Genomic DNA, 17,500 nt, shown 5'->3' on the forward strand with positions numbered 1-17,500 from the left:
ATATCACCATTGCAGTATCGACCACAGGGGAACTTCCCAGGCTGGGAAAGATATCAGTATGGGTGATACATACAAGGAACCTTGTACTTTTTCCCTAGGTCATTAAGAATTTAGCAACAAAACTCGGAATTTACTCCGGTATTCTGGTATTCCTGGAAATAGAATATTCTGGTATTCCCCCACAATCCCTCATTTTTTCTTTTGTTGTTTATATTAATCATTAATCTAAACATCAACCTATTTAATATTCGAACCATAAATTTGGTAAACCAATTTGCCCATACATAAGGCATACACCATCATTCTGGAAGAATATGATCACAAAACATTTCTCTTTCTATATTAATAATGCAATTTACTTCATTTGCATAAAGCATACAACACTTCACCTTTACCAAAACACAATAATTTCAGTTCACCACTAAAATAATAAAACATCTGCAACATTTGGCAATACGGTCTGCTTCGACACAAATGTTGACTTTTTATTGAAAAGAGGGGCTGATCACTCATGTTTGAAATTCAAGTATGAAACATTTTCTTCTGATGTCTTCATGGCACCTACACTATTTTGCGTAGGATTTTCTGCTGTTGTGATAGCTAGGCGGAGTCACAAACTGACCCTGCTTTGCATGTAACATTCTTGCCACTCTTGCTGTGAGCCATAGTAGATTTGAACAAGGCCTTCATCCAATTGTCGTCGACTTGCCTCCTCACTCATCATGAGTATGGAGCAAGTGTTGATGTGATGTTGATTGGCCAGCAAGATGTGGAACAGGGATGCCGGATGTCTCCACACAATGATATTGGGACCATGGTACTCAAGTTGTCCATGGTCCATACCAGGAACAACCAGCAGAATCATGCACAGCTGTTATGGAGGAAAAGGCACAGCCGTTCGCTTGTAGCTCCATGCTGGCTCCCCGGAAGTTGGTGAAGTAATGACACACGTCACCGCCTCCCGTAGAAGTTGCAGGTAAAATGTCGTCGTCCTGCAATTGCTGACGTGATGAATGTTTGAGGCATTCAAACAAAAGCAAGTGATTGCCCTTCTTCCATATGTTGCAGTGTGATCCAGGCAAATGGTCACATAAATTTCCCTTGGTGAAGGTAAGCATCCATCTCCAAGTTACAAAGGAGAATGTCTTCATCATTCTTTGAAATGGAGGGTGTATGCCATGATTAACTTCATTTTTAGCCACAAATTTTCTTTCTCGAACTTCTTCCCAATTCTGTTATCACTCCCTTTGAGATGTGATCTGGTCTTTCCTTTACTCTGCCAAATTTATATCTGCTCGCCACACAGATTGAATCAGATGGGGTACATTGTAACATGAAATCACTATATTTTAACTAATCATGTATATCTTACAACAGCTTCACACGAATATTCAAATCAGGTATATTTTCACTACTAAACTAAGAATAACGTCCACAATTGCTTTCAGGTTAATATAATTCAAAAATTAAACTCGTGCAGTTATTTTAACACTACTGCAAGGAAATAAATACATTAATAATGAGTGTAATATAATTCAAAAATTACAAACAGGAATATCTAATTCCCAACAACTCTTGCAAACAGCAAACTATGCATAATGTATTATTATCATAGTCCTCCCACTTTTTTTTTCTTTAACAGTGTAACTTATGGTGATATGAGTTCACTGATCTGATAAAACTGACACCATTCACAATGGGTTGGTATCCCCTCATCTTAGCTCTACTGTATTCATTTGCAACATTACTTGATTCAATCTTTTAATCTCAACATTCATGTCGCCATAAAAGTCTTCCTCTTGTGGTGCCACATTTATTTCCTCATTTGTTGCTTCTTTTATTTCCTCATTTGTGGCTGCTTCATGAACTATCATAGTGTTATTTGTTATCTTATTCAAACCCACCGTCACTAAGGCTTTTAAGCAAGCCACCACTAAAACTATTGCCAATATAACTACTAATCCAACAAACAAGTATTGGAGTATCTTAGCTGCCACTCCTCCGAATGTGTTTTCCAACCATGCAAAAGCACCCCCTTTCACATAATCGTGATATCTTGCTCCCTCTTGTCTTATTGTATCGGCTATGTTATAAACGTCTCCTGAATTATCAGGTATGTATGTACAACAATCTGTACCAATCACTGCGCATGTACATCCTTTTTCCGCTATCAGCATATCTAATGCCATACGATTTTGTAATGCCATGGTTCTTGTCGCTGCCAGCTCACTTGTAAGTTGTGTCAATCCACTAGCTGTTTTATTTGCCAATGTTTCTATAGCCAATGCCATTTGCCGTAATTCATGTCCTGCCTTCCAGGTGTGTTACGAATTCCGGGTTTATGGGGATTACGATTCAGGTCATTTCTTATGAATGCATATTCTATTAAAGGTTGTTGTGGTTAAAAGGGTTAGGAACCCTTCTGGTAAAAACCAAAAACCAGAAGCCAGTCTGGTAAAAACCAGGTGGATGTGTTGGGTGGATGTTTTGGTATGGCTGGATGTGTTTGTTTGGTGGATGTGTTGGTTCGGTGGATGTGTTAGTGGATGTATTGGTTTGGTGGATGTATTGGTTTGGAGGATGTGTTAGTTTGGTGGATGTGTTAGTTTGGCAGATGTATTGGTTTGGTGGATGTGTTAGTTTGGCGGATGTGTTGGTTTGGTGGATGTGTGGTGTGGTGGATGTTTTAGCTTGGCGGATGTGTTAGTTTGGCAGATGTGTTAGTTTGGTGGAAGTGTTTGGTTTGGTGGATGTGTTAGTTTGGTGTATGTGTTAGTTTGGCGGATGTGTTGATTTGGTGGTTGTGTTAGTTTGGTGGATGTGTTAGTTTGGCAGATGTGTTAGTTTGGTGGAAGTGTTTGGTTCGGTGGATGTGTTAGTTTGGTGTATGTGTTAGTTTGGCGGATGTGTTGATTTGGTGGTTGTGTTAGCTTGGCGGATGTCTTAGCTTGGCAGATGTGTTAGTTTGGTGGAAGTGTTTGGTTTGGTGGATGTGTTAGTTTGGTGTATGTGTTAGTTTGGCGGTTTTGTTGGTTTGGTGGTTGTGTTAGTTTGGTGGATGTATTGGTTTGGTGGATGTATTGGAGTGGAGGATGTGTTAGTTTGGTGGATGTGTTAATTTGGCAGATTTATTGGTTTGGTGGATGTGTTAGTTTGGCGGATGTGTTGGTTTGGTGGATGTGTGGTGTGGTGGATGTTTTAGCTTGGCGGATGTGTTCGCTTGGCAGATGTGTTAGTTTGGTAGAAGTGTTTGGTTTGGTGGATGTGTTAGTTTGGTGTATGTGTTAGTTTGGCGGTTGTGTTAGTTTGGTGGATGTGTTAGTTTGGTGGATGTGTTGGTTTGGTGGATGTGTTGGTTTGGTGGATGTGTTAGTTTGGCGGATGTGTTGGTTTGGTGGATGTGTTGGTATGGTGGATGTGTTGGTTTGGCGGATGTTTTGGTATGGCTGGATGTTTTGTTTTGGTGAATGTGTTAGTTTGGCGGATGTGTTAGTTTGGCAGATGTGTTAGTTTGGCTGATGTGTTTGTTTGGGGGATGTGTTAATTTGGCAGATGTGTTGGTTTGGTGGATGTGTTAGTTTGGTGGATGTTGTAGTTTGGCTGATGCATTGGTTTGGTGGATGTGTTGGTTTGGTGGATGTGTTGGTTTGGTGGATGTGTTAGCTTGGCGGATGCGTTAGCTTGGCCGATGTGTTAGTTTGGTGGAAGTGTTAGTTTTGTGGATGTGTTAGTTTGGTGTATGAGTTAGTTTGGCGGATGTGTTGATTTGGTGGTTGTGTTCGTTTGTCGGATGTGTTGGTTTGGTGGATGTGTTCGTTTGGCGGATGTGTTGGTTTGGTGGATGTGTTCGTTTGGTGGATGTGTTGGTTTGGTGGATGTGTTAGTTTGGCGGATGTGTTGGTTTGGTGGATGTTTTGGTATGGCTGGATGTGTTTGTTGGTGGATGTGTTGGTTTGGTGGATGTGTTAGTTTGGCAGATGTATTGGTTTGGTGGATGTGTTAATTTGGCAGATTTATTGGTTTGGTGGATGTGTTAGTTTGGCGTATGTGTTGGTTTGGTGGATGTGTGGTGTGGTGGATGTTTTAGCTTGGTGGATGTGTTAATTTGGCAGATTTATTGGTTTGGTGGATGTGTTGGTTTGGCGTATGTGTTGGTTTGGTGGATGTGTGGTGTGGTGGATGTGTGGTGTGGTGGATGTGTTAGCTTGGCGGATGTGTTAGTTTGGTGGAAGTGTTTGGTTTGGTTTGGTGGATGTGTTAGTTTGGTGGATGTGTTAGATTGATGGATGTGTTGGTTTGGTGGATGTGTTAGTTTGGCGGATGTGTTGGTTTGGTGGATGTGTTAGTTTGGCGGATGTGTTGGTTGGGTGGATGTTTTGGTATGGCTGGATGTGTTTGTTTGGTGGATGTGTTGGTTCGGTGGATGTGTTAGTTTGGCGGATGTGTTGGTTGGGTGGATGTTTTGGTATGGTTGGATGTGTTTGTTTGGTGGATGTGTTGGTTTGGTGGATGTGTTAGTTTGGCGGATGTGTTGGTTGGGTGGATGTTTTGGTATGGCTGGATGTGTTTGTTTGGTGGAAGTGTTAGTTTGGCGCAGGTGTTGGTTTGGTGGAAGTGTTGGTTTGGCACAGGTGTTGGTTTGGCGGATGTGTTTGTTTGGTGGATGTGTTAGTTTGGCGCAGGTGTTGGTTTGGCGGATGTGTTTGTTTGGTGGATGTGTTAGTTTGGTGGATGTGTTAGTTTGGCGGAAGTGTTAGTTTGGTGGAAGTGTTAGTTTGGCGCAGGTGTTGGTTTGGTGGAAGTGTTGGTTTGGCACAGGTGTTGGTTTGGCGGATGTGTTTGTTTGGTGGATGTGTTAGTTTGGTGGATGTGTTAGTTTAGCGGATGTCTTGGTTTGGTGGATATGTTAGTTTGGCAGCTGTGTTTGTTTGGTGGATGTGTTAATTTGGCGGATTTATTGATTTGGTGGATGTGTTGGTTTGGTGGATGTGTGGTGTGGTGGATGTTTTAGCTTGGCGGATGTGTTAGCTTGGCAGATGTGTTAGTTTGGTGGAAGTGTTTGGTTTGGTGGATGTGTTAGTTTGGTGTATGTGTTAGTTTGGCGGATGTGTTGATTTGGTGGTTGTGTTAGTTTGGTGGATGTGTTAGTTTGGCAGATGTGTTAGTTTGGTGGAAGTGTTTGGTTCGGTGGATGTGTTAGTTTGGTGTATGTGTTAGTTTGGCGGATGTGTTGATTTGGTGGTTGTGTTAGCTTGGCGGATGTCTTAGCTTGGCAGATGTGTTAGTTTGGTGGAAGTGTTTGGTTTGGTGGATGTGTTAGTTTGGTGTATGTGTTAGTTTGGCGGATTTGTTGGTTTGGTGGTTGTGTTAGTTTGGTGGATGTATTGGTTTGGTGGATGTATTGGTTTGGAGGATGTGTTAGTTTGGTGGATGTGTTAATTTGGCAGATTTATTGGTTTGGTGGATGTGTTAGTTTGGCGGATGTGTTGGTTTGGTGGATGTGTGGTGTGGTGGATGTTTTAGCTTGGCGGATGTGTTCGCTTGGCAGATGTGTTAGTTTGGTAGAAGTGTTTGGTTTGGTGGATGTGTTAGTTTGGTGTATGTGTTAGTTTGGCGGTTGTGTTAGTTTGGTGGATGTGTTAGTTTGGTGTATGTGTTAGTTTGGCGGTTGTGTTAGTTTGGTGGATGTGTTAGTTTGGTGGATGTGTTGGTTTGGCGGATGTTTTGGTATGGCTGGATGTTTTGTTTTGGTGAATGTGTTAGTTTGGCGGATGTGTTAGTTTGGCAGATGTGTTAGTTTGGCTGATGTGTTTGTTTGGGGGATGTGTTTATTTGGCAGATGTGTTGGTTTGGTGGATGTGTTAGTTTGGTGGATGTTTTAGTTTGGCTGATGCATTGGTTTTGTGGATGTGTTAGTTTGGTGTATGAGTTAGTTTGGCGGATGTGTTGATTTGGTGGTTGTGTTCGTTTGTCGGATGTGTTGGTTTGGTGGATGTGTTCGTTTGGCGGATGTGTTGGTTTGGTGGATGTGTTCGTTTGGTGGATGTGTTGGTTTGGTGGATGTGTTAGTTTGGCGGATGTGTTGGTTTGGTGGATGTGTTAATTTGGCAGATTTATTGGTTTGGTGGATGTGTTAGTTTGGCGTATGTGTTGGTTTGGTGGATGTGTGGTGTGGTGGAAGTTTTAGCTTGGTGGATGTGTTAATTTGGCAGATTTATTGGTTTGGTGGATGTGTTGGTTTGGCGTATGTGTTGGTTTGGTGGATGTGTGGTGTGGTGGATGTGTTAGCTTGGCGGATGTGTTAGTTTGGTGGAAGTGTTTGGTTTGGTTTGGTGGATGTGTTAGTTTGGTGGATGTGTTAGATTGATGGATGTGTTGGTTTGGTGGATGTGTTAGTTTGGCGGATGTGTTGGTTTGGTGGATGTGTTAGTTTGGCGGATGTGTTGGTTTGGTGGATGTGTTAGTTTGGCGGATGTGTTGGTTGGGTGGATGTTTTGGTATGGCTGGATGTGTTTGTTTGGTGGATGTGTTGGTTCGGTGGATGTGTTAGTTTGGCGGATGTGTTGGTTGGGTGGATGTTTTGGTATGGCTGGATGTGTTTGTTTGGCGGATGTGTTGGTTTGGTGGATGTGTTAGTTTGGCGGATGTGTTGGTTGGGTGGATGTTTTGGTATGGCTGGATGTGTTTGTTTGGTGGATGTGTTTGTTTGGTGGAAGTGTTGGTTTGGTGGATGTGTTAGTTTGGTGGATGTGTTAGTTTGGCGCAGGTGTTGGTTTGGCGGATGTGTTTGTTTGGTGGATGTGTTAGTTTGGTGGATGTGTTAGTTTGGCGGAAGTGTTAGTTTGGTGGAAGTGTTAGTTTGGCGCAGGTGTTGGTTTGGTGGAAGTGTTGGTTTGGCACAGGTGTTGGTTTGGCGGATGTGTTTGTTTGGTGGATGTGTTAGTTTGGTGGATGTGTTAGTTTAGCGGATGTCTTGGTTTGGCGGATGTGTTGGTTTGACAGATTTATTGGTTTGATGGATGTGGTGGTTTGGTGGTTGTGTTAGTTTGGTGGATGTGTTGGTTTGGTGGTTGTGTTGATTTGGCTGATGTGTTGGTTTGGTGGATGTGTTAGTTTGGTGGAAGTGTTAGTTTGGCGCAGGTGTTGGTTTGGTGGAAGTGTTGGTTTGGCACAGGTGTTGGTTTGGCGGATGTGTTTGTTTGGTGGATGTGTTAGTTTGGTGGATGTGTTGGTTTGGCGGATGTGTTGGTTTGGTGGATGTGTTGGTTTGGTTGATGTGTTGGTTTGACAGATTTATTGGTTTGATGGATGTGGTGGTTTGGTGGTTGTGTTAGTTTGGTGGATGTGTTGGTTTGGTGGTTGTGTTGATTTGGCTGATGTGTTGGTTTGGCGGATGTGTTAGTTTGGTGGAAGTGTTGGTTTGACACCTTCCATGACACCTTTCGTAAGAAACACGTGATATGAAATACTTTTTTCCTGACCTGTCCAGCGTTATAATCTCTGTGCAGTGATTGCTCCTTCAAGGCGGACAGTTTGGCGTGACCAAATCACAAGTGCATCGCCTCAGAAAATGCATCCTCAAAGTGAAGAAGGAGCTGCAGACTGAGACAAGCTTTGCTGTTTCACACACTCAACCAAAACCATACATTAGCCGATGGCTTTCTCTATAGCTGGAAATGCATCCTCAAAGTGAAGAAGGAGCTGCTGATGTCGACAGGCCGAGCTGTGTGATACACTCACCCAATACCTTACATTAGCTCATGGATTTCTCTATAGCCGGAAATGCCTCCCTAAAGTGAAGAAGAAGCTGCTGCTGCTGCAGACGGGTCGAGCTGTTTCACACACTCACCCAAAACCTTACATTAGCCAAAGGCTTTCACTGTAGCCGGAAATGCATCCTCAAAGTGAAGAAGAAGCTGATAATGTGGACAGGCCGAGCTGTTTGACACACTCACCCAAACCCTTACATTAGCTCATGGATTTCTCCATAGCCGGAAGTGCATCCTCAAAATGAAGAAGAAGCGGCTGATGTAGACAGGCCGAGCTGTTTGACACACTCACCCAACCCCTTACATTAGCTCATGGATTTTTCTTTCAGCAGATTAAATATCAATGGGGGACGCTCTTCCATACATAAAGCTGAAGTTAAGCAGTTTGTTGGGACAAATCACATTGATGTTTTGTTTTTACAAGAAACAAGATGCAGCTCCTCTTGTGTAAGTGAATGGCAAAGGATAATGAAGGGAAAATGTTTTTTCGTAGTATGGGACACCCCAGCGCTGGAGTAGCTGTTCATATACAACCTTCATTGTGCAGTCCTCGTGTTGTTTTTAATGAGATTATCAAAGGTTGTTTGGTTTCACTCACTTTTACACACAATGGTTTCAAACACACCGTACTGAACCGTCTGCGCACCTCGTGATAGCACGGAGAGACTCACCTTCTACACACACTTAGAAACATCTCTTGCACACATTCATTTCAATGGACTTGTCTGCTTGGGTGGAGATTTCAACTGCACGACGGACTCCGCCATTGATCGTAACGGAGCGGAACCTCGGGCCAGCAAGCACGGTGCCTTGTTGAGAGCTTTGTCTAAGTTTTCCCTTGTTGATGTGTGGAGAATCCGCAACTCTTCTGTCCGACAATACACGTGGTGTCGGTGTTCAACTTCAAACGCCCATCTATCACCTGCAATATTTGACCGTTTTTACATTCATCGTGTTTTTTTTAAATGTTGTGAACAGTACGGACATTGGCCCGAGCGGCTTCTCAGACCATCACATGGTCACACTTCATATTCATCCACCAGTTCGGAATCCCTCTGTTTGTCTCTCTCCCATATCTTGCTAAGTAAAATAATTTAGTGATATTTTAGTTCCTGGTTCCAGTCCCATGGGAACGAATATGTGTCTCATGAGCATCCCTATCAGTGCCAGTCAACGCTTTGAAATCCCCCAAGACTAGCAGAGTATCGTCTGGGACACTACTGATCAACATGGACACAAGCGCGACATGGATGTCTCCTTCTCAGGAGAGTGATAGAATGTCTCAATCATTGGCCTCAAAGCATATAAAGAGACCAGGGAAAAGCCACCCAGAGCGTAACGAATAATCAAAGAATCAAAGAAAAGAAAATAATCAAAGAACAGAGCCCCAACGACTTTGCCCCTGTCCCGTCGTCCGGTGAGCTGCTCTGCAAAGGACGGCTGCACAATAATTACTCCTACGGAGAAGGTTCTTCTTGGTTTACTTGGATTTTTCATGTATGTTGCAGAATGAAGTGCTTTGCAATGGACAACCGGTAAATCCTGCAACCAACCTCCGAGGAATAGTTAACCCAGCTGCAGAAGGACGTCCGGAGACACAAATATGGATGTCCATTAGCTGACGAGGAGCTCCTTGGCCCTTTGACCGGTTTTGTTTTTTAATCCTGCTTGGTGTCAATATCTATACACCCTCATTACCAGTAAACCTGGTGAGTGAGACGGTTTAGCCACCAACAACCCGATCATGAAACAGTGTGGTACATGGTTACCTGGTAGCTGTAGCAAGTCACTGATCTCATCTGGCCTGACAATAAATCTGATCTGGAGAAACTGTTTACACTGTGACTCAAACTATTTCACTTGGCGAACAACTCAAAATCGGATGTCAATACGCCGTGACTTAAAAGCAGGACAATCGTTACTTACAGCAAATCTTTGTTTGCGACTTGATCAAGGGTATTAAAGCAAAACAACATTAACATGAACCGGAGCGACCCTTGCCATGGCCCATTTGTATCTCAGAATTACTTTCCTATTTGTCTTTGGTTTCCCTTGAAATTAGCAGAAGAATGATATTGGTGCCATGGAAAGGGGCAGATAAACATGGCAAAGCCCTCTACTTTGACCAATCTAGTTTTGGTCTCATTCCTGGCAGGACTTCCAAACCGTCAGTCAGGTGTCTCGCAAGCAGGGACTTGCATCATTGAGTGAGGTTATTAAAAATGGATGGTGAAGATTGCCGTCTTTTGCAAACTTTCGGCTATTCTTTTTGCCGACAGTACTTACATTGCTTCCCCAATGGAGCGGACTCATTGGATTGGTGCCGTGCCTCCACTAACAATGTCACCCAGTAGCCAAGTGCTACACACATCAGAGCGAGGCACACAATTCACTCTTTGGAAGCATAAATTACGAGGATGAAGCCTTTGAAGCAGCCATTTTATTGGAAGCACCGGGCCTGCAAGATGGACATGAAGGTTTAGGCATAAATTTCAATGAGAAGTTAAGCTAAGCAGTCACAAGTTTACATCTTAGGGGTTTTACTGGCAATGTTACTCAAATATCACAAGTCTGAGATGTAGCTCATTCAATGTTCACCACCCCTCAACCACCCACCACTTTGATGCAGCATTTCCTTCTGGAACACGACTCTCAAACACTTCTTTACTTCGATACCTTCTCCAAGCATCCACAAACTGGAGCCACATTGCCAAGATTCCTGTCTTACAATAACCACTTATGGCTGCAAAGAACTAATAAAAATTGATGTGTTGTTCACTGCAGTTAACAGGCAGCTGTTTGTGTATCACTGAAGCGGTACAACAGAGAGGATGAACTGCGCAGAGCAGAATCTTACATGGAAAACATTTTACACACTCTCCGTGACCAGCCATGGGGTTACACAATACTCGTACTCTGGATTGGGAGTGGCCAGGGCAGGGGGAAAGTTTAGAAATTCTTACTTTTAAATATTGCCAAAATAAATCTTTCAATCTTTTTAAACAAATAACCATCAAGAGGATGGCATTGGATGAAAATGACTTACCCTGTGCCAAAGCCCTTACCCCCTGCCCCCAAACCCATCACAATTTGGAGGAACATCAGCATGAAAAAGGGAAAGACAAATTCTTGATACGGCACTCCTCTTCGAGAAGGTGGAAATCCAACTGTCAACAAACTCGGCAAATCAAAGGGCAAAAACCCAGATGCACCGTCGTCCTAAAGGTGCAGAACAAGGAGCATTCTATCTCACCCACCGAGTGCCTAGGAATCGTCAGAAGTGCAGATTAAGGTCACGCCCTCTGCGACCCCTCGCTGCGGAGACCCCTCGCTGAAGAAGCCCAGATCGAGAAGAAGAAACTCCATTAATGGCCGAAACTCGAAGGAAACCTGTTCGTGGTGTTATGTTTCCCAAAAGCCCAAGTAAATTTAGCAAATATGCATATTCATTGTAAATGGCAACAAATGTTGTTGCCATATTAGAAAAGTCAAAAATAAATGACCACTTGCACACTTCGATCACTTTTGTCCTGGCTGCCATTTTAAACAGGACACTTCAATGCATTGAAGGTCACACGCATCCTGTGCTGGAATAGTTTTCAGTCCGATTGAAAACTGGGTGCGTGGGGACGGGACGATGCCATGTTGTATGGCAGCTCTATTCGAGGTTTCAAACTTGTGTGCAGACCACCGCGTGCTAATCTACAACAGGACAGAAACTACACAACAAGCTGTGTGTAAAACTTCGCAGGGTTTTCTCTTCCTCGTAGGTAACATATTCAAGTGCCCCACACTACCTGTGATTGCACATGAACAGGAAAGACTAATGGTAAAATAGGAAAGGGAGAAAAACATAAGGAGTTAAGTAGGAACTCGTGCAGTGTCAAGTGGGCCCAAAACAACAACCCAAAACACTGTTATAGAGCCAAAGTCCTTTCGCTTATGCAAAGCAGGTTCATTTTGAAGCAGAAAGCCTACTGATACTCCAGCGTGTGGGAAGCTCTTTTCAGCACGTTTATCTCAGCGAGATTTTATACCGGACCAACAAGGCTGTTCGTCTTGGAAGAAATATCAGGGATCCATTTGTCTCGCTCAAACAAGCCTCAGAAATATTCCGGCTCTACGCCTGATCACGCACGTCCGTGTGTAGGTAAGCTTGACTCTCATAAACCCAGAAACTTCTTACTCCCACAATGCCCTAGGAAACTAGTAGACAATGGCACAGCTATCAAAATTGTACACGTGGGAAAAGTACAAACAAATCCCCAAATGAAATTTAGCCTCAACAGCTAGCGGTGATCTGACTTGGAGCAGCTTAGCAGGAGCACCAGCAGAAAGAGTGACTGCTGAAGCAACGGCACACCAACGGGAGGCACAAACTAAAAACATCTCCCGAAACCACTTCTGGTTTTACATCATGTACGCCACACACCACAGCACCAACCTGGTACCACAAAGGGTCTGCGGCAACTGTGACCAGGGATACAAGACTGCTTTGACGGTGCAGACAGTTTGGCTCCCGGCGCAACAAAGTTAGCAATGTGCGGATGGAACTAAACTCAGTAGGACTGACAAGACTCCAAAAATGAAGGTGGCTCAGGTACAAACACCGTGAGCCTTACGGGCTGGGGGCAGGGGGGAGGGCAGTACAGATGAACCAAGCATTGAGAAAAGGTGCTTCAGTATGTGGATATGGCCTCGACTTCACCTTGAAGGCAAAATGGACTGAAAGGCAACCACATATTCCTTTCTCACAGCAACCTTTACTGTTCCATCAATCCCCATTTGATAACTCATTTTGCCTGGCCTCATTCCAACTGTTCCAGTTACAACCCCCCTTCCCTCAACCCTCCCAACAAAAAAAAGAAAATAATTAAATATTGAGAGTAAAACCCGGTGTGTAGACAATGTGTCAAACATGCACGAAACCCATGACCAAAAAGTATCCCTGCTCTCAAATACCCGAGTTAGGGTGAGCAACTGGGAATACAGAGCACGCCATGGCGTAAAGCCTTCGGGTCGGCGGGCAGGCCAGTGGGGCCAAATTCAAGTTGATGGCCAAGCTGATTAGGTGGTAGAGGTCTCAGTGTGGTGGTCGTGGTCCTGACTGTTGCTTCTGCTTTTGCTGCAGCAAGAGCTGCTCAAGTGCCGAAGGGCCGGGCTGCATCATCGAATTCCCCCAGAGCGCCTGCAACACAGCATACAACCATTCTATAAACACAAGCAGTCCAACAGAATTGCATAAAGGCAGCACACCGACCCTCGAGCTGGGGGAAGCTCGACCCTCGAGCTGGGGAGTCTCGACCATCGAGCTGGGGAGTCTCGACCATCGAGCTGGGGAGTCTCGACCATCGAGCTGGGGAGTCTCAACCCTCGAGCTGGGGAGTCTCAACCCTCGAGCTGGGGAGTCTGGGCTCAATACTCAGACCCATTGTATTCTTTGATGCTCGTTTTCATTGCTGAATTGATGCTCCTTCAGCAGGGCGTTATGTCAAAGAGTATGCCGTCCCTCGAATAGACGTTCAGCCGGTGACCTGTCTGTTCGAAGATCCGACTGTTTTCCACGAAGAGTGGGCACGTTATCGCTGGCATGATTATCACCTGAGATTACAGATTCCTGCCCAAACCTAGAGGGGACCATACAGCAAAGGCAAATCAGTGCTTCCAGCAGGCACGTGTTGCACACCAAAAATGAATGAATGATCACGAGAAAATTAAAATAAATTCAAACTATCAACTCCGGTCTTGGTAGCAATTCATCGTCGGCACTGTGCAGGTGACCTACAAATGATCATTTTGCTCCTAATGAAAGCCCCCAATGATTTCTAGAAAGTTGTCATTTTTGTTGCCCCCAACATGACCACAACACGAGCCTGAGCACAGACACAGAATGCAAACACTGAGGACAACACTTCCATGCTTATAGTCAGGTTCATTATGTTCAGATTTATAATTTCGTTCTTTTTTTGTGGAGATTAGCAAACCTATACATTTTTGGAAAGCTTATAGCACCAGGAATCCGAAAAACCATGTTTCCATTTGCGCAAATTTTTCTTTGGCGGCCATATTGGATTTTCAAAATGGCCACCATCGGAAACCTATTTTTCGCGATATCTCAACATCCGAACCACCTAGAGTGCTGATTCCAACACCTATACCCACATTTTTGGGGATGAGGAATCACATGAAGCCATCTAAAATAATCTACACCTACCCTGGGATACCAGGTGGCAGCCTACAGCGGATTTTCAAGATGGCCACTTTCAGGAAACATGTTTTTTTCTGAATATGTATACCACATTGAGTGATGTTTCGCCTCAGTACAGTCATAGTCATAAATGGGATCATTTCAACATGTTCAGTTCATGTACATGGAAAGTCATTATATCAGACCTAATAGTTCATTTAAAATAAACCTCATGAAGCTCACAATTACTTACCTGTTGTCGTTTTATATATTTGCAGGTCTTGAGAGAAGATGAGTGAAGTTACGACTCAGCCCACACAGTGGCAGCACTGCATAATTTGTCAAACCGCTTCAGCAAAATATGGAACGCTTGTCCAGCAGCCCAAACCGGACTCGTTTGAACACTTGCTACAAACCCTTAATGATAGAGCAGCCTACCATGATGGAAAATATGTTAAAATTCACAGTCGCTTAAAGGATGAAACAAGTGAAAGTCTGCAATTCAATAATGCAGTTTGGCATCGTATCTGTTATTCAAATGCAGCCAACAAAGAGAAGGTACAACGTGCCAAAGACCGCCATCAATATCACATTTCAGCCGGCTCCTACACAGAGAAAAAATGTGGACAAAAGCGAAAAAGCACAGAACTGGACGAACCATCAACTTCCACCACCAGTCCGTTTACACGTTCTGCAACAGCTCCATTCATTAAGGAACATTGCTTTTTCTGCCAGGAAGATAACGAGCAAAAATTGTACACATTGAGAACAGAAAACGGTGGGAAAGCATTACACGATGCTGTGGAGCTGTCTGGAAATCTCACCCTGCAAACTAGGTTAAACACATCCATCTCACCCACTGATGCACATGCAATCGATGTTCAATACCACAAGTCATGTTGGACAACAAATGTATTCCATGTGTTACGTACCAAGGATAACAAGGGAACAACAGAGAGAGGTCATCCGTTTCAAACATCATGTTTGATTGAGTTGATTAGCCTTGTCGACTGTCAAACTCAGAATAAACAATACTTATCCATGGCACATATTGAAACAACATACATCAACTTGCTTGGTGGCACAGATGCATTGGCGCACCACTTCCCTGCATATAGTAGACACTGGCTCAAGGAGAGAATTCTTCTAGAACTACCACACGTAACGTCTGTTAGGCAAAAGGACAGGAGAAAACCTTCTGTTCTTTACTCCCCAGATGCATGCGAATCCGATATGGTTCAGTCTGCCATGATAGAAAGTGAAGTAGACGATCTGAATATTATCTATAAAGCAGCAAAGGCATTGCGCAGAATTATCAAGAACTTCCACCAACAGGAAAACTCATCCGATGCTATACAGGTCACTACCAGCACAGATGATGTTCCAGCAGCACTCCACGCAATGATCAGATGGGTTATGGTGGGGCCAACAGAAACACTAGAAACTGAAAAACGAACCACTCACGTTAACAGAGAAGTACTCACTGTTAGTCAGATGCTATTGGGTGGATTCAAATCTGACAAGCAAGTGAACTATAGGCCCAAAACGGATTCTGCGACCTTCCGATCAACCAAATCACAAGAAACTCCACAGTCTCTAGGATTAGCCTTGGCAGTTCACCATGACACAAGAAACAAGAAACTCCTGGAAAGTCTCTGCTCTCAAGGTTACTGTGTCTCGTACAGTCGTGTTATGCACCTCGAAACAGCCCTAGCAAATGCCATTGTGGAAAACACCCTGAAGTTCCAAGGACTTTATGTTCCTCCATTTTTGAAGAAGGGAACTTTTGTGTTTTTTGCAGCTGATAACACAGACTTTGCTGAAGACAGCGTGGATGGCAAAGGGACAACCCATGGAACAATCATTGCTGTTTATCAAAAACGTGACACTCAAGGAGAAACATTGGCGCCACAACTGAGCATAGCTGACACTACCAGTTTGTCAGTGACCCCGTACCAGGTTCCTATGCTTCATTGTGACAAGCCGGTGCCGAAAACCATAAAGAGAACAGACACATTCCACATCAGCAAGGATGGTATATCACCAGCGTATCACCTTACACATCTAGGATGGTTGGTTGCTTCTATGATCACCAGAATGCAGAAATCAAACAGCACATATATACCTGGTTGGGCAGGATACCACTCATTGCTGTCGGGTAGTCACAGTTTGACACAAGTCGGAGTCTTACCCCTTCTACCTGAAGTAGCACACGAGTGGTCGACTCTTCTGACCGTCATCTCTCAGACAACTCAGCTAAAGAACTTAGTTGTTGGTACAAGCCACCCTACAGTCATTTCCTGGGATATGGCCCTCTATGAAAAGGTGATAAGGCTGCTGGATGCAAGGCCAGACCTGAAAGGTACCGTTGTACCTCGGCTTGGCGAGCTGCATGTGGTCATGGCTGCTTTGAGAGCCCTGGGTACTTCCATTGAGAACTCAGGTATTGATGACGCGTGGATAGAGGCCGACCTCTACGGACCTTCAACAACAAGGCAGATCCTGAGATGTTCGCATTACAAACGCACTCTCCGTGCTCATATTTATTCATATATAGCACTTTATGAAATGGCGCTGGACCTGTTCTTCAAAGATTATCCACAGTTGAAAGCCGTTTGCTCAGATATGTCAGAAGAAATAGACGAGGCATGTTCAGAAAAGGACAAGTTCACCAAAGCCACAAGTGTGAAAGAAGCCAACACAAAACTGTTGAATGTCATCACTACAGCTGATGTTGTGAACATATTCAAGACTTGGGAAACAGAACAATCCAAAAAAGCCATGTTCAAGTCCTTGATGAATTACCTGCATCGAGTGGAGACAATTCTGTTCTTTGTGGAAGCTTCTCGGGACGCAGATCTCAAACTCCACCTCGAATCTGGTGAGGCACTCAGCAAGCTATTTTTCTCCATGGATCGTATCAAATACAAACGTCTTTGGCCGCGATACATAGCAGATATGTATGACCTGAGGAAGACGCATCCGGCCACATACAGGGAACTCGAGAATGGAAATATCTCAGTAACGAAATCTAGCATCCCCTTTGTATCAATCGGTGCAGACCACGCTTGTGAACAGGAAAACAGAGCAATGAAGGTTCATTCTGGACTTCCAGGCATCTCCAATAATGCCAATGCAAGGCAGAGATTCTTTATGGCCTCTCCAGAATTGTCACGGCTGACCAGAGAATTCAAAGATCAGTTCGACACCAAAACAGACAAAGTGACAGAACACCACGAACTTAGTCCGAGGGCAGTGAATCTGAACAATACAGCGGTTGAAAAGATCAAGGCTGCTATCATGAGTCATGGCAATCCATTTACCACAGAAGGAAATAGCATATACAACTTGATCACACATGCCTATGTCCCAGAGGAGCACACGTCACAAATCCTGAATATCGACAACATTGGTCAACACTTGTACGAAGAGTATGTTGACGAAAGAATCAACGGAACAGTCAGCTTATTTGCAGCCGTGAAAAAAGAAAACAACACGATGTACTTGTCTGGTGTGAAGAAGACCAAGATCATGCTCAGGGACA

The 17,500-nt window shown here is 44.0% G+C and overlaps 1 protein-coding gene across 13 annotated transcripts in view; it reads right to left on the minus strand.

Moving 5' to 3' along the window:
• Positions 1-10,178: 10,178 nt before the first annotated feature.
• Positions 10,179-17,500, minus strand: part of SMG7 (SMG7 nonsense mediated mRNA decay factor) — a 396,971-nt gene continuing 389,649 nt past the window's right edge. For all 13 annotated transcript variants that reach the window (XM_068109497.2, XM_068109496.2, XM_068109493.2 and 10 more), the window contains exon 24: positions 10,179-12,957. In XM_068109497.2, the coding sequence (XP_067965598.2) occupies positions 12,853-12,957 (105 nt within the window). In that variant the 3' untranslated portion in view covers positions 10,179-12,852. The remainder of the gene's footprint in view (positions 12,958-17,500) is intronic.

Source organism: Myxine glutinosa, chromosome 3, assembly GCF_964187855.1.
Source record: "Myxine glutinosa chromosome 3, kmMyxGlut1.1, whole genome shotgun sequence".
NCBI lineage: Eukaryota > Metazoa > Chordata > Myxini > Myxiniformes > Myxinidae > Myxine > Myxine glutinosa.